Source organism: Chrysemys picta, chromosome 7 (genome assembly GCF_011386835.1).
Source record: "Chrysemys picta bellii isolate R12L10 chromosome 7, ASM1138683v2, whole genome shotgun sequence".
Taxonomy (NCBI): domain Eukaryota; kingdom Metazoa; phylum Chordata; order Testudines; family Emydidae; genus Chrysemys; species Chrysemys picta.
This window is the reverse complement of record NC_088797.1, coordinates 32,028,782-32,055,279: the sequence shown is the minus strand read 5'-3', so window position 1 is coordinate 32,055,279 and position 26,498 is coordinate 32,028,782. Positions and strand designations below refer to the sequence as shown.

At 47.8% G+C, this 26,498-nt stretch overlaps 1 protein-coding gene and 1 pseudogene across 1 annotated transcript; both read right to left on the bottom strand.

Moving 5' to 3' along the window:
* Positions 1-1,262: 1,262 nt before the first annotated feature.
* LOC122173652 (solute carrier family 22 member 6-A-like) lies at positions 1,263-20,728 on the bottom strand. The gene is made up of 10 exons (XM_065553008.1): positions 19,886-20,728; positions 18,428-18,531; positions 14,598-14,752; positions 13,020-13,188; positions 10,639-10,762; positions 9,874-9,989; positions 8,526-8,740; positions 7,594-7,702; positions 5,523-5,726; positions 1,263-3,691 (listed from the first exon to the last, which is right to left on the bottom strand). Exons 1-10 carry the CDS (start codon positions 20,285-20,287, stop codon positions 3,613-3,615), a joined length of 1,677 nt encoding a protein of 558 aa, XP_065409080.1. The 5' UTR covers positions 20,288-20,728; the 3' UTR covers positions 1,263-3,612.
* A 1,008-nt stretch (positions 20,729-21,736) lies between these two features.
* Positions 21,737-25,884, bottom strand: LOC135972820 (solute carrier family 22 member 6-B-like; annotated as a pseudogene).
* Between the last annotated feature and the right edge of the window lie 614 nt (positions 25,885-26,498).

Here is a 26,498-nt window from a genome sequence, read left to right as displayed (position 1 = left end):
GATGTCTCATCTCCATCTGTTCTTCAATCCTGCTTCATACCTCTGGAGGAACTTTGCCACAAGCTGAAGCTTTGAACAAAGGACTGAGGACCCATCCCAGCGGGGGATGTATTCCAGAAACTTGATTTGAACTTGCACTTTATTCTATCGCTGCTGCAAGCCTGAACCAAGAACTTTGCCATTACTGTATGTAATTGATTCCATTTAACCAATTCTAACTCTCATCTCTATCTTTTTCCTTTTATGAATAAACCTTTAGATTTTAGATTCTAAAGGATTGGCAACAATGTGATTTGTGGGTAAGATCTGATTTGTATATTGACCTGGGTCTGGGGCTTGGTCCTTTGGGATCAGGAGAACCTTTTTCTTTTACTTGGGTATTGGTTTTCATAACCATTTGTCCCCATAACGAGTGGCACTGGTGGTAATACTGGGAAACTGGAGTGTCTAAGGAGATTGCTTGTGAGACTTGTGGTTAGCCAGTTGGGTGAGACCGAAGTCCTCTTAGTCTGGCTGGTTTGCCTTAGAGGTGGAAAACCCCCCAGCCTTGGGCTGTAACTGCCCTGTTTGAGCAATTTGTCTTGAGTTGGCACTCTCATTTGGGTTCCACCAGAACTGTATTGTCACACCTGGATAAAACGGCCATCTATAAAACCAGGGACAGGAGGTTGGCTGATGAGTCTCCTGTGACTGTGGGGCCTATTTCTGATCCTCTGTCCGTTCACGCATCCGGGCAGAGTTCCTCTGGGCGGCGTTTGCTGGCTCCCTTGACGCCTTCGAGGAGCAGTGGGTGCTGTCCGGGGTTCTCTGCTTGGTGTCCCCGTCAGGTTCCCTTTGTTTGATCCTTTCACCTCACTACCATCCCTGTTATCTCATTAGTTGTCCCCCAGAATTATTTGGTTTCCAGGCCCTGTGGATCCTCCCCTTAGGCTGGGGGGAGGTTCTTTAGCAACGGGTGCTCCGCCCGCCCACTTCCTGGTTCCCAGTAGGAACACTCTCCTGTAGCCATCTGGCCTGACCCTGTCACACACAGGTACAATAATATTCACCTAACTTCCATAAGGATGTGAGGTTTGGTTAAGCAATATGCAAAAAGCCCTCTGAGAGCACAGAGAAGAGCAGAGTATGATTGTATGGGATGGCTGTGTTCCCCCCCAGCACCCCAGAGACTGAGGATGTAACCAGCACCAGGGTCTGTACTTGAACCCTGAGCCTAGCTTCCAAAGAATGCAGAACCTGCCTTCAAGAACACCACTGCCAAGTGCAACAGAAACTGTTTATTTGCGACAGCATTTCACATAGGTATTTTCTTTGTACAGTAAATAGATGCTTTTGCCCCAGTTCTAGGTGGAGTTTAAACCCTGCATAGATTGGGATGAGCCACATTTTGATCCTGTTAACTGAAATTTTTTTTTTTTACATGAAAATGTGCATTTTATTAACACAAAGCATGGGGACAAGGAGAGACATTCTCAAATCCAACCAAGGCAGCTGAGTTAGGGTCTGTCTATGCTGCAGTCAGAGGCTGCAATTGCAACTGGAGCAGACATACCCCAGCTCGTTTTCATCTCGCTAGCTTGGCTCCCAGAACAGTGAAGCTGCAGCAGCACATGTTTCAGCATGGGCTAGTCCTGTGACTAATGACCCAGGGGTCCAGACAGGCTTGTACAGCCAGTGCTGAAGTATTGCTCTGGTACCTGAGCTAGCGCGAGTAAAGCTAACTCAGGTATGACTGCTCAAGCTGTAGTCACCCCTTCAGTCGTGATTTATACTGGTGTAATTGAGTGGTCTGGTGGTTCAAACTAGGCATCAGGATTCTTGGGTTCCATTCCGAGTTCTGTGAGGGGAGTAGGGTCTAGTGGTTAGAGCTGTAGGGGCTGAGAATCAGGACTCTTGGGTTCGGTTACCAGATCTGGAAGGAATGGAGTCTAGTGTGTCTGAGCAGCAGGAATGAGGGTCAGGACTTCTGCGTTCTGTTCCCAGCTCTGGCTGGAGAGTAGTGTCTAATGGTTAGAGCAGATGGCGCTCGGAGTCAGGACTCCCGGGTTCCATTCCCAGCTCTGGAATGGGAGGGGAAGTTAGAGTGTGTTTGTGTTGGGGGCGGTTGGAAGTCAGGACTCCCGACTCTGAGGAAAGTAAAATGTAGTGGGCTAGGGCAGGGGAAGCTGAGAATCAAGACTCCTGGGTTCCCTTCCCTGTTTTCAAAACTGAACAAAGGAAATATCCTTTCTGACATGATGGTGTTAGACTGTGGAACTCATTGATAGAGGATGACCTTGAGGCCACAACTTAGCAAGATTCAAAGGGGAACTGGACATCTCTATGGGTAACAGGAATATCAATCATACAACAAAAAGTTCTAGAAGGCATATAAACCTCAGGCTTCAGGCCTTAAGCCAATCTGTGACTAGCGAAGCTATGCGAAATTTTTCAACCAAAACTGTTTTGGGATGAAAAATGCAGATTTGGTGACACTGCAATGGTTCATGATTTCATGTTGGTTTTGCTGAATTGTTCGGTTCAGGGAGGAAAATCCCCCCAAAATCTAAATGTTTTGATTTTTCAATTTGAAACAACTTTGTTTAGAAATTTCCTTGAATTGTTTTTTAATAAAAAATACTAAAAAGTTTAAAAGCAATTTGCAATCAAAGCAAAATGTTTCAAACTAAACACATTTGTTACTCTTTTTGACTTGCTGAAAATTTTGAACAATTTCATTTTCAGCCAAAACGTTTTTTTTCCCCTTGATTTTTTCCAAATTGCGAGTGAGCTGAAAAATCAATTTTTTCCCCAACTTTAATGACAGTTCAAGATCACAATAAGACTTAATGTTGGTGAAAATTTCATATCTGCCCACTGCAGATTTCTTACACCTTCCTCTAAGGCATCTATTGCTGACCACTGTCAGAGAGACTACATGGACCTTGGCTGCGATCAGTCCAGCAGTTCCTATATTCTGCCACCATTTCTGTACATATTCTTACAGAATTCCCTTAAGAACTGCCACCACGTGACTGTCCTGCAGTACTGGGCCAATCCTCAACTATGTGGATTAACACGTGCTGAGGATCTGGCCCCAAAGTATTTGTGAGCTCTTGGGTACCATATGTTGGATCCCAGCAGAGTGCAACACCGGGTTTTGAACTCCATGGAGGAGCTACATAGAGTAATTGATTCTTGTCCCCCACCTTGCACAGCAGCAAGTCCCGTGGTATAAATTCCTGCTGTGATTTGGAGGTCAACATGCTGTTCGAAGAGGTTGATTCCCTGCATTAAGTGCAAAATTCAACCCCTATGGAGTTGTCACTGATGCCTGCATATTACTTCTGGCATGATTAAAACAGAAAAAGAGATAGGGGGGGAGTGTTCAAAAGTGCCGAAGCCCCCACTTTCAAAAGTGATTGGGAGCCATATTTTCAAAGGTATTTAGGTGCCAAGAGATTCCGATAAGTGCCCAGTGGGATTTTCAGACGTGCTCAGGTAGATGAGGCACTTATCTCTTATGGGAGTGGCTAAGTCACTGGTGAAAATGGAACATAGGCTCCTAAGGCACTTAGACACTTTTGAAAATTGTACCCATAGACCCTACAACAGTTATTTGTTTTTCTTTCCTTAACTGGCTCCCTTGGCTGGGTCTGGCATGGTGGGTTTCAGAAGGATCTTCATTTGTTGTTCTTCATCTCTCAGATGCCTGGGTCTCAATGAAAAAGAATATCAGTAAATATTAACATTTATACAAGCATCAAGAGATGTACTTGGCTTAAAACATGCTTGGAGCTAATGGGGCCAGATCCCACCTGGTGTAAATCAGCCGTAGCTACACTGGAGTCAATGGGATCAGATTATCTATCTATCTGTCCAAATGACTGGAGGATAGCTAATGTGATGCCAATTTTTAAAAAGCGCTCCAGAGGTGACCCTGGCAACTACAGGCCTCACTTCAGTTCCGGGCAAATTGGCTGAAACTATCGTAAAGAATAAAATTGTCAGACACATAGGTGAACATAATTTGTTGGGAAATAGTCAACATGGTTCTTGTAAGGGGAAATCATGCCTCACCAATCTACTAGAATTCGTTGAGGGGTCAACAAGCATGCGGACAAAGGAGATCCAGCGGATATAGTGTATTTAAATTTTCAGAAAGCCTTTGACAAGATCCCTCACCACAGGCTCTAAAGCAAAATAAGCAGTCCTGGGATAAGAGAGAAGGTCCTCTCATGGATTGGTAACTGGTTAAAAGATAGGAAACAAAGGGTAGGAATAAATGGTCAGTTTTCAGAATGGAGAGAGGTAAATAGTGGGGTTCCCAGGGATCTGTTCTAGGATCAGTCCTATTTAACATATTCATAAACAATCTGGAAAAAGGGGTAAAGAGTGAGGGGGCAAAATTTGCAGATGATACAAAACTACTCAAGATAGTTAAATCCCAGGCAGACTGTGAAGAGCTACAAAAGGATTGCACAAAACTGGGTAACTGGGCAAGAAAATGGCAAATGAAATTTAATGTAGATTAAATGCAAAGTAATGCACATTGTAAAACATAATCCTAACTGTACATATACAAAGATAGGGTCTAAATTAGTTGTTACCACTCAAGAAAGTGATCTTGGAGTCCTTGTGGATAGTGCTCTGAAATCATCCACTCAATGTGCAGTGGCATTCAAAAGAGCGAACAGAATGTTGGGAATCATCAAGAAAGGGATAGATAATAAGACAGAAAATATCATATTGCCTCTATATAAATGAATGGTATGCCCACACCTTGAATACTGCATCCAGATGTGGTCGCCCCATCTCAAAAAAGATATATTGGAATTGGAAAAAGTTCAAAAAAGGGCAACAAAAATGATTAGGGGTATAGAACGGCTTCCGTATGAGGAGAGATTAATAAGACTGGGACTTTTCAGCTTGGAAAAGAGGCGACACTAAGGGGGGATATGATAGAGGTCTACAAAATCAGGAGTCGTATAGAGAAAATAAATAAGGAATTGTTCTTGTATTATGAGAAGGAGTAAATAACAAGGGGCCACCAAATGAAATTAATAGGTAGCAGGTTTAAAACAAACACAAAGTATTTTTTCCACACAATGCACTGTCAACCTCTGGAACTCCTTGCCTGAGTGTGTTGTGAAGGGCAATACTATAACAGGGTTTAAAAGGGAGCTAGATAGATTCATGGAAGATAGGTCTATCAATGGCTATTAGCCAGGATGGGCAAGAATGGTGTCCCTAGCCTGTGTTTGCCAGAAGCTGGGATTGGGTGACAGGGCATGGATCACTTGATAAGCTGTCTGTTCATTCCCTTTGGGGCACCTGCCATTGGCCACTGTCAGAGGACAGGATACTAGGCTTGATGGACCTTTGGTCTGACCCGTATGGCCGTTCTTCTCTATCTAATCATGCATATCATTTCTTGTTTGTGCTCTCTCTCTCTCTCTCTCAGTGGACCCATGTCTATATCACAAAGCCCTCACAAGGTGCGTCATGGCTACTGTTCTTGTGTCCCAGTAGATTCTACTAACCGTGTCTCCACCTCCTCTATGGTATCAGGCAATAGCACATTGAGCGTCTCGGGCAGGAAGGTCGCTGCAATGCCAGAGATGATTGGGGCAGCACCATAAATGATCAGTGGCAGGAAGGAAATGTATTCCTCCAACATCTTCACCAATGGGGCAATGATACTGCCCAGGCGTGCCATGGTGTTGCTCAAACCCAAGCCGGTCTGCCTGTGAATTTGAAATCATAACAAACAGAACTATTCGCATAAGCCACAGTGATGAGAAAAATCTGGGCTAAGGAGCTCACAGGCAATAAGCCAAGCAGTACCTCTCAGCCAGGCCCTGTGGACTAGTAGAGTGACTAGGGAATCAGGACATCTGGGTTCTTTTCCTCGCTCTGCCATTGACCCACTGCGTAACCTTGGGCAAGTCACTTCCTCTCTCCGTTCATCTCTTTCTCCTCGCACCCTCAGTCTGTCTTGTCTATTATGATTGTGAAGAGCAGAGACTGCTGTCACTATGTGTCTGGGCAGCACCTGGCACAATGGGGCCCTAATCTCAATTTGGTTCTGTGCAGTGCCTTCTACAATGGGGGCCCTGATCTCACTCGGGATCTGTGGAGTGCCTGGTACAATGGGGACCTGATCTCAGTCAGGGTCTGTGCAGCAGTTGGCACCATAGTGTGGTCTCTAGGTGCTAATTTCATAAGTGGGATCTTTCTTGGGGGCAGGTTACCACACAAGTGCAGGATTTCTTGCAGCTGGGACTGAGCTAGCTAGATCTTTGATCTGATGTGGCAATTCCTAGTTCCTAGACGGGCAATTTTGGGTGGCTAGACTGAGATGCCTCAGAGGGCCCTCACTTTTCAGATGGCACATCCTCAGCAATTGCAGAGAATCAGGCCCAGTTGCGGTGTCCTAAGGTGGGCATCTTCTGAGGTGCCCAAAATCACTAGTAGAGCTGGTCAGAATATTGTTTTCCTGTCATAGACTCATAGACTTTCAGGTCAGAAGGGACCATTATGATCATCTAGTCTGACCCCCTGCATGATGCAGGCCACAAAAGCTGACCCAACCCCTTTCCCTTGACTCTGCTGTTGAAGTCCCCAAATTCTGTGATTTAAAGACTTCAAGTCGCAGAGAATCCTCTAGCTAGTGACCCCTGCCCCATGCTGCGGAGGAAGGCGAAAAACCTCCAGGGCCTCTGCCAATCTACCCTGGAGGAAAATTCCTTCCTGACCCCAAATATGGCGATCAGTAGAACCCCGAGCATGTAGGCAAGATTCTCCAGCCAGACCCTCATTGGCCATTGATACTATTTACCAGCGATGGCACGCTGTTGATTTGACTAAAATCACATTATCCCATTAAACCATTCCCTCCATAAACTTATCTAGCTTAATCTTAAAGCCAGACAGGTCCTTCGCCCTCACTGTTTCCCTCGGAAGGCTGTTCCAATATTTCACCCCTCTGACGGTTAGAAACCTTCGTCTAATTTCAAGCCTAAACTTCCCCACAGCCAGTTTATATCCATTCGTTCTCGTGTCCACATTAGAACTGAGCTGAAATAATTCCTCTCCCTCCCTGGTATTTATCCCTCTGATATATTTAAAGAGAGCAATCATATCCCCCCTGTCCCATGATACATTTTGAGATTTCAAACATTTTCCCCATTCTGAATCAGGACGAACTATTGACATTTCAAAAATTTTTGTGAATTCAACAGTATAAAAAAAATCTTGGTTTGGGTAACTCACATCATTTCATTTTGATTTCGACCATCATAAATTTGTACAAAAAAGGGTTGTTTTTTAATACACATTCCAAAACACAAAGTTGTTTCCAAACAGAAAAAACTGAAATTTTCGTTTTGGAAATATAATTTCCAACCTCCCCCCCCTGCATTTTTTCTAATCAACACTTTCCCGTGAAAAGCTTGGGCTTTGATGAAATGTATTTTTTCTGACAGAAAAACTACATTTAGATGAAAAATTCCCGCCCAACTCTAATCACTAGTCACTTGGCTCTGGTCTTTTGCTGTTCCACGGGGCTGCATGTGAAATTTGAACTGCACCCTCTGAGTTTTTTCTACATACCTAATCACTGTGGGGTACAGCTCACTTGTGTAGAGGACGACACAGTTAAAGGAGGCAGCAAGACAGCCTTTTCCAACAACAGCCAGAACGGTGCGCAGGGTCTTCAGATCTTGGGAGAAGCACACAATGGAGGAGGGTTAAGCAGGTGGCAAAAGGCTGAAATGCTCAAGAAGGGTCAGGAGTCAATGGGATGTATCCCCAGCCACTGGTGCTGATGGGGCCAGATCCCCAGCTGATATAAATCAGCATAGCTGCACTGGAATCAATGGAGCTAAATCCCCAGCTGCTCCATTAAAACCAAAAGGGGCAAGAAATCAATGGAGCTGGGCTAATTGACACCAGCTGAGGATCTGTGCCTCGGTTTGCCATCTAGAAATAAGAGTGATAGTCCTTTCTGTGTTGTCTATTTAGATTGTGAGCTCTTTGGGGCAGGGCCTGTCTCTCCCTTTAGGTCTGTGCAGTGCTCGGCACAATGGGGCCCTGATGTCATCTGGGGTCTGTGCAGCACCTCGCCCAATGATCAAATACTAATAACCATCTACCCAGCTTTGTTTGTGAAACTGGGTCTGTCACCCCACCCAGACAGCGGCTCATCCACTTTGCAACCATCTTGCAACAGGCCAGCCTGGATCAGGCTGAATATGTCTCTTAGGTTGCTTCATGGAGAAGTGCCATGGGCAACTGGTGTCGTAAACACGGGTCAGCTGCTTCAATCCTTGGCAGCAGCAGGTGGTTCTGCAGTACCTCAGCCACAGAACACAGCTGTGACATATCCGTGGGCTTGAGCCCCATTAGCCCTTATGGATCAGCTCTCCTGGCTCTTCTTCCTCCCCTGCAGCTGACCATATCAGCCAGGCTTTGGACCTTTGGTAGGACAAAGGCTTGAACACTTCCGGATCGAACCCTGAAAATCCAGGACACCAAGTAACCACCTTGTGGGACAAAGATGTTGGCTAGGATAGAGAGTCCAGCCAGGATGAGGGTCAAGGCTTGTGTGAACCGGCGCCCGACGAAGCTCATTGTGAGGACTGAGATGAACTTCGCTGGGAAATCGACAGATCCAAAGACCAGCTGGATCAAGAAGATATTGACACCAAAATTCTGCAGGTCCATGGCCAACCCATAATAGGCAAAGCTGGTGGAGAACCTGGGATGAAACAGACAGGTATTGATGCATAGACAGTCCTTATGATTGGTTTACTTGTTACAAGATGTTCCCTTTCAGCAATAGGCCCTGGAAATGTGTTTAGTGGTTGGAGTCAGGACCCCTGGGTTCTCTTCACTGCTTTGAGTGGCAGTGTAGTCTAGTGGGTAGACTGCACTGTGTTCTGTTCATGGCTGTGAGAAGGGATTAGGGTCTAGTGAGTTAAACTCCGGAGCAGCTGGGAGCCAGGACTCCTGGGTTCTATTTCCAGCTTTGGAAGAAGAGTGGGGCCTAGTGGTTAGAGCAAGAGGGGACTTTGCTTTGTTATTAACTCTCAGAGAGGAATGGGGGCCAATAACTGGAACAGGACACACTAGGCACCAAGGATTCCTGGGTTCTTTTCCCAGCTCTGCACATGGAATGTGTCCTAGTAATAGGAATAGGTGACTATAGGAGCCAGGACTCCTGTGTCCTATTCCTGCTTCTGGGTAGAAGCACCTCCTGGTGGTTTTCTCTACATGCTGTCTCCCAGGTGGAATTTACCAAAGTCTAGCTACAACATACTGAATTTTGATCTAGTGGGATATTCAATCGAGGTGAAATTGACTGTCACTGACATGCCATGGGATGAAGTGGAGCGTCAGTGGGGCTTAGTAGAGCTGAGCAAAATTTTTCATCTAAAACCTTTTCCAGCACAAAATGCAGACTCAATGACATCAAAATGTTTAGGGAATTCATGTCCCTTTTGCTGAATTGTTTCAGATAAAAAAAAAAAAAAGCCCCACAAAACAAAAACAAAACAAAATCTAAATGTTTTCAGTTTTGGTTCAAAAGGAATGTTTGTCTCAAACATTTCTTTAATTTTATTTTAAAAAAAATCTTAAAATATTTGAAATCAAAACAAAATGTTTCACTTGATTTTTTTCAACTTTTTGATTAGTCAAAAATTAAGAAGAAATGGTTTTTTGTTCAAGGCAAAATGATTTTTTGTAGTGATTTTCGGAATTGCCTGCGGGTCAGAAAATCCATTATTTGCCCCATTCCTCAGCAAATAGTCGTGCCTGGTTTACTTGCTGCAGGCTGCTTCATATCATCGTCTCAGCTTCCTCTTTGTGCAAGCACAAGAGCCGACTAACCATACAAAGCAGAGGCAGAAGGAGATCCGGCGTAGGACAGGGGTCCGCACCAGGTCGATGAAGGTATAGCTGCTCTTTGCAGAGGCTATTTCTTTCAGCATGTTGGATCTCAAGACCTGGGGAGAAAAGAGAATTCTGGGTAATGGCATGGGGCCTCCATGGTGGGAAAGGCCTGGAAACAGAGCAGGGGAATGGGAGGGAATGAGATTCCGGATCATCCAGTGGTGCCAAAATTCTAGTTTCAGAGGAGGCCTCAGTCTAGACAAAATAATGTGTACGTGTAGGAAGGGATGGATGGATGGATAGATAGAAGGGTGTGCATGGGGATGGATGGATAGTTGGATGGATAGAAGCATTTGTATGGGGATGGATGGATAGATAGGTGTCTGGGGGCGATGAAAGATAGATGGAGATGAATAGAGAGATTATGTGTATGAGTATATGTTTATAAAAGATAGGTGTTTATTTTTAGAGATGGATATATAGATGGCTGGATAGGTGGTTATGTATGTACGACTATAGGTAGAGAGATTGATAGAAGATACCTTGTACGTATGGGAATCCCATTATACGAGAAAGAATTCAGACCATGGTGAGAATACCATTGCTCAGGGAACACTAAAGCCAGTTGCGCCACTGGTGTACATGTGCAGAGTCCCCATGACATGAGTGCAACCAGGCTGATTTATATCTGCTTGTCTCGCGTGCCTATATCGGCCGCTGGAGATGGTGGGAGCTCTCAGACTCTCTGAGATCTAGTCTTACCTCTATGTTGAGTTTGTCTCCTTCTTCCTTCTTCCGGTTTATCCTGGCCACTCTGTGGAGCTGCTTCACTGCCTCATCAGGTCTGCCGGCTATTACCAGCCAGCGGGCGGACTCAGCGAACCACCTGGGAAGCAGAAGATATGAAAACACACCTGCACAGAACACGTGCATTGCTCTTGTTGAACTGCGATCAGCCCCATTGGAGCACGGTGCTGTTCTTCTACACTAGGGGCAGTGCCCAAAGCCAGTGCAGGGCACAAGCAGTGACAGAGGCAGCAGGGAGCATGTTGTGGAACAGCCTTAGTGGAACCTGCATTTTCTGGTCTATCTCCTCCCCCCGCTACCTGGAGCCCCCTGGTGACAGCCAAGTGTTACTGCAACCTGAAGCTCCATTCCCACCAGGAGACTGCCCAGTGGCAGCAGGTGGTACTGCACCTTGCCATGCATCAGGAAAGAAGGATGGTGATAGCCAAGACCTGACTTCAATTCCCTGCTCCTCTGCAGACTTCTTGTGTGACCGTTGCAAGTCACTTAGTCTGTCTGTGTCTGAATCCCCTCTTCTGTACAATAGGATAATAGCACTGCTCTCCCTCAGAAGGGTGTTGTGGTTACAGCTGGTCGGCACTTTTCAGCTGAAATATTTTTCCATTTAAAAATGCGGGTTTGTTCAAACTGAAACTGTTTGCAGAGAAAGGTCGGTTTCAATGAATCTCTTGATTTAAAAAAGAAAAAGTTTCAAAAATTTTGTTTCAAAATTTTCGATCATTTACACTAAAAAAAAGGGTAAAATATAAACAAGCTCCAGATCAAAAAGAAAAATTTCAAAATTATCAAAAGGAAACATTTCAACTGACCCAACCGGAATATTTTTTCAGATGATCAATTCACAAAAGTTTTCCTGGTTTTGACTTTTGGCCAGATTCAGGATGGGAAAAAATTTTCAAAGTCTCAAAGACTCTCATGTTTGTTGCCAGCCAGCTCTAGCTGTGAGGATAAATATATTAAACACTGTGATGTTCCTAGATACTATGGTGATGGGTGCCAGATAAATACCCAGGATAGGTCAGTTCCTCATATTACCTAGCGGTGACATTATGGGTGGAGTAGAGCCCTCTTTGGTTTCACTGGAAATTTTTAACAATATTTTAAATTTTTTTCAACAGAACAAAAGTTTTCATTTTATTTCCATTTTGGGAGGGTTATTTATTTCCTCTCTTTTATTTCCTTTTGCTTTCATTTTTCCACTGGAAAATGGGGGAAAGTGGAAACAAATGGCTCCGAAACATTGAAATAAAAAATTTTATTGTGTCAAAAAATTAACAAAGTTAGAAAGCAATGGTTATTTTTCAGCAAACCCGCCCCCCCTCCGAATCCTGAAAACTAAAATAAAATGTTTGCTTTCATTGCGAATTTTTGAAGGAATTTTGCGGGGGAAAACCATTTTTCTTGGAAAACAAACTTAAGACATCAAATCTTCAACTCTGTCTATTCATATGTTATCCTCTTAGTCTTGCCATTTCCCTGGTTTGCTGAAACAATTCCAGGTTTGAAACTCCACAGCTTTCATAGTTCTTTGCTCATTATTTGCATTACCGTAATGCCCTGAAGACCCAGTCATGGGGCAGAACCCCATTGTCCCAGGAGCTGAACAAAAAGACAGTCGCTGCCCCATACAGCTTATAATCTAAGGACAAGACAAGCAACAAAAGGTGGATACAGAGAGAAGAGCACAAGGAAACAGTGAGACAATATTGGTCAGCATGATAGGCAATGGTCTCTGCACACGAGCAGCCTAACCGTCGTCAGGGTTTTTTGTAAGCACACAGCAAGAGAGAGTTAGAAGAAGGACAACGAGGTACCTTAGCTGATGTTTACCGGGGAACTCCTCCCAGGTATGAGGGGGCAGCATGATAGAATGCACAAAGGGGCTTGTTTGAAAATTTAGTAAGCGGGCAATGGAGGCAGGCATCATGGGCCAATCGGAGTTGGGAGTCGGCATTGTACTAGTGAATGACAGATGGGATAGGTATGGTGCAGTAGGGCGTGAACGGCTTTGAAAGTGAAGATGAGTAGTTTATGTATGATGTGATGAAGAACGGAGAGCCAGTGGAGGGCTGCAAAGAGAGAGGTGACATGGACAAAGTGATGAGACAGGGAAATGATCTTTGCAGGAGTGTTTTGAATGGATGTAAGTGGAGCAAGATTGCATTTGCCAAGGCCGGAGAAGAGAATGTTGCAGTAATTGAGACGCAAGATTATGAGAACTAGGATAAGGGATTTATTTATTCTACTTGCTTAAAATTTGTTTCATTCCTGCATCCAGTGAGAAAAGCAGGGTGGAAGGGGAATGGATCAGAAAGGATAAGGGTGAGCTAACCTACCAGGAGTAGATGAAGCAGATGAAATAGGGCAAAGACACCACAAGCTGCAGCCAGCGCCAATTGGGGATGGCGTAAGCCACCCCAGCCAGAATGAACTGCCCGATTGTGATGCAGTATCCATACATGGTGACGACAATGGCCCGTGTGCGGGTGGGTGTCCATTCCACAGCTGGGGAGAGACACACACAAAGGGAAAATAATCTCGCTGTCCTTGGGCTGATAACCTCCAGTGGTGAGAACAAGCACGAGCAGAAGCAGCAGGAACATGTACGAACAGCCTTCCCCTGGCTCTTTGAGGCTGAGATGAAATAGCTCCCCAGAACCTGCATTCCCTGATCCATGCCTCCTTCCCCTGCTAGTTGCATCCCACCTAGTGGTAGTAGGCGGTACTGCACCCTGCTGGAGGCGCTCCATTCCCCCTCGCCACGGCAGCAGCCAGTACTGCGCCCTGCAGCAACTCCAGCCCCCTGGTGGCAACAAGCAGTACTGTACCCTGCAAGGTTGCAGCAGCTCTAACACCCCACAATGGCACACTTATGCACCCTGAAGTACACCAGCCACAATACACAGCAGTTATGTAATTGAATAAGCTGAGTCCCATTGGTGTCTGATACCCAACTGCCCTGCCCCTGGGTCCTTCAGTTCCTAATGGACCTGTATACATTGTATAGTGGAAGGGACTTTCTAGTAATAGAATCTTAGAATATTAGGGTTGGAAGGGACCTCAGGAGGTTATCTAGTCCAACCCCCTGCTCAAAGCAGGACCGCTCCCCAGAGAGATTTTTACCCCAGTTCCCTAACTGGCCCCCTCAAGGATTGAACTCACAACCCTGCATTTAACAGGACAATGCTCAAACCACTGAGCTATCCCTCCCCTCAATGAGTTTGCGGCCGACCCGAGGACTGGCCAGATGAGGAGGGCATTCTGTAGCTCCTGGCTGATGCACATGGCCTGTGCCTGTTCTGTAGAAGATGTATTGTGGAATCTCTGTTCTGTTGTGAATCATCGTCATCTGATGATGGCACTCCACTCTAAATAGTTTCCCTTCCATTCTTGGGGACTGTAGGGGTTCGGCCGGGGCTCATCCCCCTCCAGGATGGCTGGGAACCAAGCGGCCTCACTATGGGGACCTGCATGCTATTGGAAGCTGCCGTGTTTTGTGGCATCTCCTGTGCTCTGGCACTGCAGAAGCACATGGAGATGCGATTGTTCCAGAGAACTCAGTTCTCGTTTAGGTACCACATGCTCAGAAGAGGACAGGCCCAGATTTCAAGGTCCAAAATACCTCCTAAATAACGTGCTCAGGTCTTTGTCAGCTGTAGCAATCAGTGTCCCAAAGGGAGCTGCTGAGTGCTTTGGTAAATCCAGGTTGGAATGGGACCTAGGACTTTTGGAAAATCTAGCTTCCGATTTTTGGTGCTGAGACCTTGCACACACCGCATGGGTGGGATGTCCTTCTGGTCTCTCTGTGCTCCCACCACAGAGTAATTTATCAGCAGCGGGAACAAGGCACCTCGATCCATCCCCAGTAACCAGCTCATCTTGTGTCTGGGATGGCAGGTGCCAGACACACTTACACAGAGAGACACCGTTCATCACAATGCCCGAGAAGGCCATTCCGGTCAGGAAACGGAAGATGCAGTAGGCAGTGAAGCTGAGCGAGAAGGCAGTGCTGGTGCCCGTGACAGCCATCTGCAAATAGCACCAGATCAAGGGAGACCTGCGGCCAAACCTGAGCCAAAAAGAACCAAGAGAACAGGTGAGGGAAACCCAGGATACTGAGGCAAGTGTGTTCAGAGTAGGAGTTAAACCTGGTGCAAGGAACTATTGGTGCCATTGACTGGCATGGCTCCCTGGCTTGGGGAAGGGGCAAAGAGGCAGGAGGCCCCAGTTCTAAAACCAGCTCTGTGGCATGTGACAAAAGGTTATTGATGAAAATACTTCATGTCAGCCGTGCTGTAGCTGCTAATGATGAGGCCTGCAGGGCTGGATTAAGGCAATCTAGGGCCTTGGCAGTAGAGTTATCCCCTGGCTGGTATTTGACTGTTAGAAAAACATCCGATCCTGATTTAAAATCTCCAGGGCTGGAGAATCCACCGCACCCCTTGGGCCGTTGTTCCAATGGGTAATTCCTTTTGCTGTTAGAAATTTGCACCTTATTTCCAGTCTGAATTTGTCTAGCTTCAGTTTCCAGCCACTGGCTCTTGTTAGATCTTTGTCTGCTAGATGGAAAAGCCTCTTATCATATTGCTGCTCCCAGTGTAGGTACCTATATAGAGAGCCCCATGTTTTTTGCAAATGTGAAATAATATGAAATAAAGCTTAAAAACTCACCCTGCAGTGGCAGCTCCTGTCCTGTGAAGCTTGACCTGGCTCCCCACTCTGAACAGGTGGGGGCACGCAGCCAAACCTGAACAGCACTGCGACCCTGTGTGCCAGGCCCAGGGCTGGCTCCAGGCACCAGCCGAGCAAGCTGGTGCTTGGGGCAGCAGATTGTTCGAGGTGGCATTCCGCTTTTTGTTTGTTTGTTTTGTTTGCTGTGCCGCTCCGGCTGCCCTGTAGGGGGCGGCGGCGTGGAGGACGGGAGCGCCCTGCAGCAAGCCCGGCAGGGCTGTCCGCGTCCTTCCCTTCCAGACGACCGGAGTGGCACGGAGCCTCCCGGCAGGCAGCGCACCAGTCGGGTCCGCGTGGTAGCGCCCCGCTGAAGCCGTGGCCGCCCCCTTCTCTCTCTCCCCCGGCTCCGTCCGCCCCGCAGGTTTTTTTTTTTTTTTTTTGCGCTTTGCCGTTTTGGCCGCCCCATTTTTGTTTTGCTTGGGGCGACCAAAAAGCCAGAGCCGGCCCTGGCCAGACCACAACAGCCTGAGTCGAGAGCCAGGCCCAGCCGCACCACACAGGACCAGGGCCGGCTCCAGGCACCAGCGCAGCAAGCAGGTGCTTGGGTTGGCCAATGGAAAAGGGCGGCATGTCCGGCTCTTTGGCGGCAATTTGGTGGCGGGTCTCTCAGACCGAATTGCTGCCGAAGAATGAAGTGGCGGCAGTAGAGCTGCCGCCAATCATGGCTTTATTTTTTTCCCGCTTGGGGCGGCAAAGACGCTGGAGCCGGCCCTGCACAGGATCCCAGGAGCCGCTTCTGCGGGGTGAGTGCAGGGCAGGCTCGGGGGTGCAACGCTCACCTCCCCCAGAGCCTCCCAACCCCTGGTGGCAGGACTCAGCCCCCTCCAGGGCCTCCCAAACCCCAGGGCAAGACCCGATCCCCTGCATGGATAACATTAACAAAACAAAAATAACAAGAAATTCCCCCCAAAATAAAATAAACAATTATAAAAAGAATTCAGCGGGTTCCACTTACAGACTGTGATCAATTCACCCCTTAACCTTTGCCTTATAGATCGAGCTCCTGGAGTCTCTCACTGTAAGGCACATTTTCCAAGCCTTTAATCATTCTCGTGGGTCTTCTCTGACCCCTCTCCAACCTACTGTAACCCCTTTGGGGTTTAGAGAGCATGGCCCTTTTAAATCTTTTTCCTAAGGGGGAGGGGGAGAGTAAGAAAAAAGGAGGGAAACTCCAGGGGGCAGCGCTGGAGCTCCAAGGAGAGGGAGAGGCAGCCTGCAGGCCCTGGAAAAGTGAAGCAGCAGAGAACCTGCCTGAAGCCTGCGAAGGACAGGGCCTATCGGGGACACCCCAGGACAGGAGCCAGGAGGAGCACTGTGCCAGGGAGGAATTGCCGAGAAGGACAGGCCAGAGCTGGACCCAGTATCACGGCTGCCCAGAGCTGCATGGGGCCGTGAGTACTGGGGCTTGTGACTCTGCATTGGGAACAAGGCTGGAGGTTGCTAGGTAGTTAAGTTAGGGTTACCATACGTCCGGATTTTCCCGGACATGTCCGGCTTTTTGGGCTCCAAATCCCCGTCCGGGGGGAAAGCCCAAAAAGCCGGACATGTCCGGGAAAATCGGGACATGCTGGGCCGGCCGTGCGGGTGCTCGGGGGCCGGGCCGGGGGCCAGGGGCCGGGCCGGGGGCTCCGGGGCCGGGCTGGCGGGGCTGGGCCGGGAGCTCGGGGGATGGGCCGGCGGTGCCGGGGGTGCTCGGCCGGGGACCGCAGTGCTGGGCGGGCCGGGGGTGGTCGGCCGGGCCCGGGGCCGGCACCCCAGGGCCGGGGCCAGCCTGGGCCGCGCCTCCTCCCCCCACACTCCCCCTTACCTGCTTCAGGCTTCCCGCGACTCAAATGTTCGCGGGAAGCAGGGGAGGGGGCGGAGACTTTGGGGAGGGGGCGGAGTTGGGGCGGGGCTGGGGGCGGGGGCGGGGCCCCGTGGAGTGTCCTCCTTTGGGAGGCACAAAATATGGTAACCCTAGTTAAGTGGGGAGGTAGTCGCTCCGTGTGGCTTTGCAGAGAGCGGCAGAAGAGGGCACCAGAGGGCAGCGCCGTATTATTGCCTAGGCCGACAAGGCCTAGGCCTAGGGCGGCAAATTTGCAGGGGCGGAAGCTCCTCCGCGCCCCGCCCCCCTGCTCCAGCTCACCTCCGCCTCCTCTGCAAGCGCGCTGCCGTGTCCTGTTTCTCTCCCCTCTCAGCGCTTGCGCTGCGAAACTGCTGTTTCACAGGGCAGGGAGGGAGGGGGGACGCCACACGCTCGGGAAGAGGCGGGGCCGGGGGCCGTGATTTGGGGAAGGGATCCAATAGGGGAAGGGAGGGGGCGTAGACTTTGGGGAAAGGGTTGGAATGGGGGCGGGAAAAGGGCGGAGTCGGGGTGGGGCCATGGCTGCAATTATTTCCCGGCCGAGGGGCGGCAAAATTATTAATCCACCACTGCCGGAGGGGTTTGTTGGGGAAAGTTCACTGGCGCCGAAGACGACCAGGAGCACCCAAGACTCACCACTGTATTGGAACTTTGCTCAGGACTCTTGAACTCTGTGTGCAGACACATTGCTCAGTGTCTGTCCTGTCAGACTGTGCTACCAGTGGGCCTGTGGGGCCTTGGCTTGGATGCAACCCTGTTTTACCCTCCCTTATATTTCCCCTTGTTGTTTTTCTCCTCTCATCTCTCTGTAAATAAATATTTCCCTTGTTACATCCATTGTACTTTTCCTGTGTGTGTGTGTGTGTTCACTCTGGGGAGTTTGGAACAGGTGCCCCTGGGATTGAAGGGATTTCTCCTGCTGCATTCCTGCGCGCACCCTGTCTTGTCCAGAGCTGCCTGCAGAGCAGACTCCATCTTGGCCACGAGGGCGCTAAAGTTATACTACCAACATCCTTCTGGGATTGTGGACACCGGAACTGAACACAGGATTCCAGTAGCAGTCACACCAGTGCCAAATACAGAGATACCATAACTTCTCTCCTCCTGCTCAAGATTCATGATTCCCCCAGGAATCAGCCTTGCTCAGCTTCATAATGACATTGCTCTCACCTGTCTGACAGACCTCCAAAGATGATGCCTCCCGCCAGGACCCCAGCCATGTAGATGGACTGAGCCATCTGCTTCAGCTGCCGGGAGTCACACACCAGGTCCCACTGTAAGGGAGAGAGGAAACGAAGCTGGGCTCCAGGAGGAAGACTGGCTTGTGGTTAAGGCCCCAGAGTGGGGCTGAGATTTTCAGAGCCATTGATAGCATTTAGACAGCCAGTTCCCATAGCAATCCTTACAATTCATTTTAATTTGTTAATTACAAGTCCAAAGCTACCTACGTTTAATGGGAAATGTGATCTGCAGGGCATCACAGCCTGAATCTCTCTGAGCCTCAATGTCCATCATCTGTAAAATGAGGGAGGATCATCCTGGTCTCTAGCTTTGTACCTGTGCAGCACCCAGCACAGCTGGGCCCCAATCTCAGTTGGGGTTCACAGAGCACCCAGCACAGTCTCAGTTGGGGTCTGTGCAGTGTCCAGTGCAATGGGGTCCTGATTGGAGCTGGGGTCCATGTAGTATCCGCCACAAGGGTTCCCCAGTCTGAGCTGGGCTCTGTGCAGTGCCATGCACAACAGGGCTCCACTCTCAGCTTGGGTCTGTGTAGCATCTGGCACAGTGAGTCTCCGAACTCAGCTGGGTCTCTGCAGTGCCTGGCAGAATGGGTCCTTTCAATGTTAATGTAGGATCAAATATAATGATCCCACGTGAGGCGGATGGTTTTGAATGGACTGAGCGTTCAAGAGACTGGGACCCCTACTCCTAGCTCTGACACTTACTTGCTGTGACCTTGGGCAAGTCATGCTGCCTCGCTGTGCCTCAGCTGTGAGATGGGATAGTAAAGTTTAGTCACTATTGTAAAGCCCTTTGAGATCTAGGGGAGAGCAGGGCTAGCTCTTAGCATCATTCACAGTTCCTTTAATGCGGATTAGTGGATTATGTCCAGTTTAATTGAGAGGAAACTGACTGCAAAATGGATGGGGGAATTCCCATCCCAACCAGTGCAACCACAGCTTCCTCCTACTCATACACTGAAGGAATCAAGCCTCTGTGAAGCGTAAAGGCCGTGTCCTGCTTTCCTCTGCACCTGTGCAATGGCAGCCACTTGAAGCCGCATGGATTGAAGTCGCCTGGGGGGCCAGAATGTAACTGAGAACAGCACGTGGCCCTGGATGAAATTCTGCACTGACTTAGGCTGAAACCAAGCCGATGTCAATAGACATGCAGGGGCTGTAGGTTGGTGCAAATTTTAAGATCAGATCTAGGAAGAGGAGGATTGATAGATAGATACTCTGACCCTCTCTGCCCAAAGGACAGTGAAGCTTACTTTCAAAAATCTATGAAAAGGCATAACTCCAACAAAAATATTTTCAACTCATCCACCCCAACTTCCACCGCATGGTTTCAGTATCCTTTTCCCAGCCGGTTACCCGCACTGCAGCAGGACTTGCTCTCACATACCTCTGTAATGATGGTGCTGGTGAAAATGCTCTTGTCGTACACCCACCCATCAGCGCAGGGTTCAGTCTCCAGCTCGGTTAGGTTTGTGACTGTGGCGTTGGAGTCTAGGAGCTGCCACTGCATAGTGACAAAGCGGTGACACTTCTCTGGCTGCAGGTTGCTGTCCATGGGGATGGAGACCCTGAGGAGGTCCTTGGCAGCGAGCTTTCCGGTGAGGTTGGTATAAGGAGTGTTGTTGATGTTGATATGGACCTGGCAGTGGTGCTCAGAGGTGGCAGCAGTGAAGTTCTGCAGGAGGTTATGGCTGGCTATTATGAAAACTGGGATAGCCAGTAAGATCGCATAGATGATTTGGAAGCGACCCATCCCCCCGACGTGGTCTAAGAGCTCGGCAAAACTCATGGTGCAGGGTTGGAAGATTCAGCACTAACTGTCTGGGTTAAGCAAAAACGATGGGGCTTCAATAAAGGACGTTACCTTGTAATTGTAAAAATTAAACGTTGTGCGATCAAAATATCTACACAGAAAGACGTTAATTTGAATCCAGCTTGTATTGCACTTCACAACTTCAACAACAGCCATAAAGCGTAGCACTTCTTACAAAAAGTCAGCTGTTGGCAAATAGTGTCCATGGATTCTTGAGGGTGTAGTTTCCAAAGAAGAGGCATTGAGTTATATTCTACCTAAATAACTGAGTATGATACCACGTTGCTTCTCCTTTGTTGCAAAAATTCCCATGCAACTATTCCTAGTTTCCTGTCAGCTGCAGGAAAACTCCACACACCTTTTCTATGAACTTTAGAATGGTTATGCCAAGCTTAATTCCATGTTGATCCTTGCCTTTTACCCTCTGGAAAAGCAGGTGGGGTTTATATATCCCTCGCAGGGTTATATAAGGCCTTAAACAGGTCACTTAGTTAAAATTTTACTTTGTTTTGCATGGATTAAGTCCAAAAAAGAGAGAGTCTGAAAGCAATGTGCTAGATACGGCGCTAAATGCTTCCAATGCAGAGGTGACAAACACACTGATCCAAGATGCTAATCCAGATGGTCTTTGGGTGAGTATATTATTCACACCACAGGGCTATAACCAAAAAGGATCCAGATTTAGCTGAGATACCACAAGTCCATCCCTGTCCTGAGTAGTGTCACCAGACACCAAATGTGAAAAATCGGGGCGGGGGTGGGGGGTAGTAGGACCCTGTATATAAAAAAGACCCCAAAATTGTGCCTATAAAATTGGGACATCTGGTCACCCTAGTCCTGAGTCGTCACTATTCTTAAAATACCACCTGGATATACCCAGCTGAGATTGGGGCCCATTGTGCCAGGGATTGTACAACCCCATAGTGTGAGCCATTCCTGTCCCAAAGCACTGACAGTCTAAATAGACAAGACAGACCAAAGGGAGGGTTGTAATTAGCGTTGATCTGAAAAATTTTAACAAAAGGTTTTTCAGGAAATGTTCTGCAGGAAAGGGTCGTATTTGACAAATGTCTTGACTCTAAAACATTTTAAGAAAAAAGATTTGAAGATGAAAAATTGGAGATGACAAATTTCAGGTTTTCAGTGTAAAATGACTTTTTGTTTAGAAATTTGAGCTAATTACAGAAAATTTTTTTGGAAAATACAAAATGGTTGAAAGATAAACAAAATGTTTCAACTGACCCAACAAAAGTGGTGCAGATGCTTGTGCTGGGCCCAGTACACAGGATGAATTTTGTTCTGTCCTGGTTCTCCCAGGAGCAGACACCAGGTGTCCGGTGCTATCAGAGGCACCTTTATAAGATTGACTGGAGAGTAACTTGCCTCTGCTCCTTAGTCTGCTGGGATCATTCAGACCTGAAGCGCCTATTTACACAGCGAGACAGAATTGACCGAGATGCCGGAAATGGCCAGGCCGGTGAGGAAGCGGAAGACGCAGTACGTGGTGAAGTTGGGGGAGAAAGCAGCACAGATGCCTGTTACCGCCATTTGCAGGTAGCACCAGATCAGGAGGGCTTTCCGGCCAAACGTGCAGCACAGAGAACAGAGTTAATGGGAGTCTGGGGAGATCAGGAAGCTGGTCCAGGGCAGGGAAGTTGGAGGCTGATATGATTGCACTATATTGCACCCATTTCTCCTACTTTGGTGATCTCAGCTGCCTGTAAGCACTGTTTGCAATGGAGAGTGCTTGAACCAAAATTCAGGGTTAGGAATTAATTTGAATGCATGATGTTATCCCAGTACACTTCTGCAGATGCCCCTCAAGCCCGAACTGCAGCCCTCCTGCTGTTCCAGCCCTGGCCTCCCCTCCCCGAGCTCTGTTATGCTCCTCAACTTTAACTGGTTTCAGAGTAGCAGCTGTGTTAGTCTGTATCCGCAAAAAGAACAGGAGTACTTGTGGCACCTTAGAGACTAACAAATTTATTTGAGCATAAGCTTTCGTGGGCTACAGCCCACTTCATCGGATGCATAGAATGGAACACACAGAAAGAAGATATTTGTACATACAGAGAACATGAAAAGGTGGAAGTAGCCATACCGACTGTAAGAGGCCAATCGAGATGAGCTATCATCAGCAGGAGGAGAAAAAAAACAAAAAAAACTCTTTGAAGTGATAATCGAGATGACCCATAGAAGGTGTGAGGATACTTAACATGGGGAAGTAGATTCAATTAGTGTAATGACCCAACCATTCCCAGTCTCTGTTCAAACCTAAGTTAATTGTATCTAATTTGCATATTAATTCAAGTTCAGCAGTCTCTCTTTGGAGTCTGTTTTTGAAGTTTTTTTGTTGCAAAATTGCCACCTTTAAGTCTGTCACTGAGTGGTTAGAGAGGTTGAAGTGTTCTCCCATTGGTTTTTGAATGTTATGATTCCTGACGTCAGATTTGTGTCCATTTATTCTTTTGCATAGAGACTGTCCGGTTTGGCCAATGTATTTGGCAGAGGGGCATTGCTGGCACATGATGGCATATATCACGTTGGTAGATGTGCAGGTGAACGAGCCCCTGATGGTATGGCTGATGTGATTAGGTCCTATGATGGTGTCACTTGAATAGATATGCGGACAGAGTTGGCATCGGGCTTTGTTGCAAGGATAGGTTCCTGGGTTAGTGTTTATGTTGTATAGTGTGCGGTTGCTGGTGAGTATTTGCTTCAGGTTGCGGGGCTGTCTGTAAGTGAGGACTGGTCTGTCTCCCAAGATCTGTGAGAGTGAGGGATCATCTTTCTGGATAGGTTGTAGATCTTTGATGATGCACTGGAGAGACTGCTGAACTTGAATTAATATGCAAATTAGATACAATTAACTTAGGTTTGAACAGAGACTGGGAATGGTTGGGTCAATACACTAATTGAATCTATTTCCCCATGTTAAGTATCCTCACACCTTCTATGGGTCATCTCGATTATCACTTCAAAGGGTTTTTTTTGTTTTTTTTCTCCTCCTGCTGATGATAGCTCATCTCAATTGATTGGCCTCTTACTGTTGGTATGGCTACTTCCACCTTTTCATGTTCTCTGTATGTATAAATATCATCTTTCTGTGTGTTCCATTCTATGCATCTGATGAAGTGGGCTTAGCCCACGAAAGCTTATGCTCAAATAAATTTGTTAGTCTCTAAGGTGCCACAAGTACTCCTGGTCTTCTTTCAACTTTAACCGTGTTCCCTCTTCCAATTCGTATCAGTTGTGACCTGCAGCATTCCCAGCAGCCCCTCCCCAGGGCCTGCTGGGAATAGGTACATTCCTGACCTGCAGGCAGTAGGTACATAACCATTGTGACATGTTTTTGGAGCTGGGGTTGGTGTGGCTCCAGCTCACACTAGCAACATGAAAGCGTGTGGAGCTCGGAGTTGCAGCCTCACCATCTCACCTGTCCGCGAAGCGTCCAAACACAGCTGACCCCACCAGCACATGTAGAGCGACTGCGCCATTTGCCGGAGTGTCCTGGACTCACACACCAAATCCCACTGCACGGGGGGAAGAAAACAGAGACCAGTGAGAGCAGGAAGATGTTAGGGCACACATTGCCTGAGCTGGAACTTTTTGGAAGTGCCTATGGGTGGCGGGGAGGGGAGGTTGGACATGCTGTAGCCTGGTCTGTAGAGAGGATACTTTGATCCCTGGGTCTCGATATTTTGCTCCAGGCAGACACAGAGATGGGAAGAGGTGGCTTTAACCCACACTTGTGCTCCCCGTTTCTGGACCCTACTTAACCCTGGGGTATGTGTAGAGTGGTCTTGGAGCTGCTCCGACTTCCACTCTTCCTCCTGATGCCCCAGGGAAGCAGAGCTCAGTGCAATCAGGCCACACCCCCTATGCTGGGGAGCTGGGAGTGGAGCATTTTTACAGGGCTGGATTATCAAGGGGCTATTCACACCCCCCACACTGAAAATCTGAGCCCCAAAAATCAGGCTCTGAAGTGGACACCCACGAGTAAAATTGGTGTACAGAGAACCCCTAGGGTCAAGTGTGTGTATGGGGGGATGGGGAGAGCTATACTGGTCAGTCAGCAAACCTGTTACAGTACGAACAGCGGGTGTGGTCCCCTGGCCCTGTACCTTGTAGAGTTGCCACCCATCCAGGTTTTCCCAGGGTCATCCCTTTTTTGAGGTAGCTGCCCTGGGAAATCTGTCAAGGTACTCAGTGCACCCTGCCGGTTTTATGGGCTCAGGATCATCTTGGATGTCCCATTTTTTTATACCTGAGAGGTGGCAATCCTACTACCTTGTGTGGTCAGTTATACCTGTGCCAAGGGGGAAAAACAGTCTGCCAGATCACAACAGTAAGAGATTTGGTGGAGGGACTGTCTCTCAGTGTGTGTGTATATAGAGCCTAGTGCAACGTAACAGTCTACAAGCTATTGTGTTGTATTAGCATAGCACATATCGATCCCAAAGGCGATCTGGAGTCCCATTGTGCCAGGCGCTGCACAGACCCCGACCGAGATCAGGGCTACACCCACATAGTTAGAGACAGTCCCAAAGAGCTTACATTCTAAATAGACAAAGGACGGGAGAGGAAACAGAGAAGAAGTGATTTGCCCACAGCAGATCAGCAGCAGAACTGGGAATAAAACCTGGGTCTCCTCCTCTCTCAGCCCAGTACCCTAGGCACTGATCCACACTGCCTCCCTATGACAGCACTGCCTGGACTATACAGAGTCAGGTTTCTCTCACCTCAGTTATAATGGTGTCGGTGAACAGGCGCTTATCATAGGTCCACCCATCTACACATGGCTCAGTATCCAGCTCTATGGTGTTGGTGCTTGTGGCATTTGGGTTTAGGAGCTGCCACTGGGTGGTGACAAACCACTGGCACTTCTCTAGCTTCTGGCTCCTGTCCATGGGAATGGAAACCCGGAGCAGATCTTCAGCAGGTAGGCTGGCTGTGAGATTAGCATGATGGGTGTAGTTGGCCCTGATGCGCACTTGACAGTGATGCTCTGGGATCCCAGCAGTGAAGTTCTGCAGGAGGTTATGGCTGGCCAGCATCAAGAGCGGGATGGCCAGGAATGCCACATGCATGACTTGAAAGCGTCCCATGCCACCAATGTGGTCCAGAACTTCTGGAAAACTCATGGCTCTCGGGTGGCGCTGGGTCGATTAAAAAAAAATTACCAATGATGGATGAGAATACACTCTTCCGCTGTGTTAGCAAAATATATCAGTGGTTTGGCCAAAAAAATAACTGCTCAGTGGTGCTGATTCACACCATAAAATGGAAGTATGGCCACTTGGGATGCTTATGCTGAACTTCTTGTAAGGTATGTGCATCCCAGCAAATAGTCCCTTAATACCACAGGTTAAAATTACAGAAGGTGGCAAGTTGGCTTAATAACTTTTCAGGTTGCCACCTGCATTAAGTGTCTGTTGTTTTTCCTGTTGCTGCAGAAATCCCAGGTTAACTGGTCCCAGTTTGCAGTGGCAAACAGTTCAGTCCCAGGTCAGTGAAAAGACACCCATTCCAGGAATGCTAGATGGATTTTCTGTCAGGGTTGAGTCCCTGCTAATCCCCAGGTTTTACCCTCTTGCAAACGGACTCATTGGTATATAAAGGCTTGATGTGATCAGCCAGTTAAAGTTTTACTTTGCTTATTTGGTGGATTAAGTCAGATAAGAAAATGTTTGACATGATTTGGCACAAAGGGCAGTGCTGGCAAAGGAACAAGTCTGCAGATCATAGGGGACAAGAATGATGACCTTGGTTAGTATATTAGAGTTATGGGATGGGTGTAGCATGGACTGGAATCTGGGCTGGATTCTGTATCATTTACTGCTGATGTAAACCTGGACTATTTGCTCTTGGGAGATTTTCGAAATACCCCAAGCATGAAGCACCCAGGTCCTCTTACCTTTTAGTCCCTAGGAGAGGAAATACCTCTTCCACCCAAGACGTAATTAGACTGTGGAATTCAGTGCCACAAGAGACATTTGAAAGTTCCACCCTACCTCAAGTTTATGGACCAGAGCAGGACTCCTGGCTCCTGTAATCATTCAAACAAACTGCACTGTACTGCAGCTGAATGCAAGGTGACACATCTAGCAGCAAGGAAGGAAGGCCACCCCTACAGAATGGGGGCCTGTGTTCGGGAAAGCAGTGGCGACCTTGAAAAGGAGCTAGGGGT

Coding starts and splice junctions, on each gene's coding strand:
- LOC122173652 (XM_065553008.1), bottom strand. CDS start 20,287: ATGAGTTTTGCCGAGCTCTTAGACCACGTCGGGGGGATGGGTCGCTTC. Junction 18,532..19,885: donor CCAGCACCATCATTACAGAG/GTATGTGAGAGC, acceptor TCTCCCTTACAG/TGGGACCTGGTGTGTGACTC. Junction 9,990..10,638: donor GAGACAAACTCAACATAGAG/GTAAGACTAGAT, acceptor TTTTCTCCCCAG/GTCTTGAGATCCAACATGCT.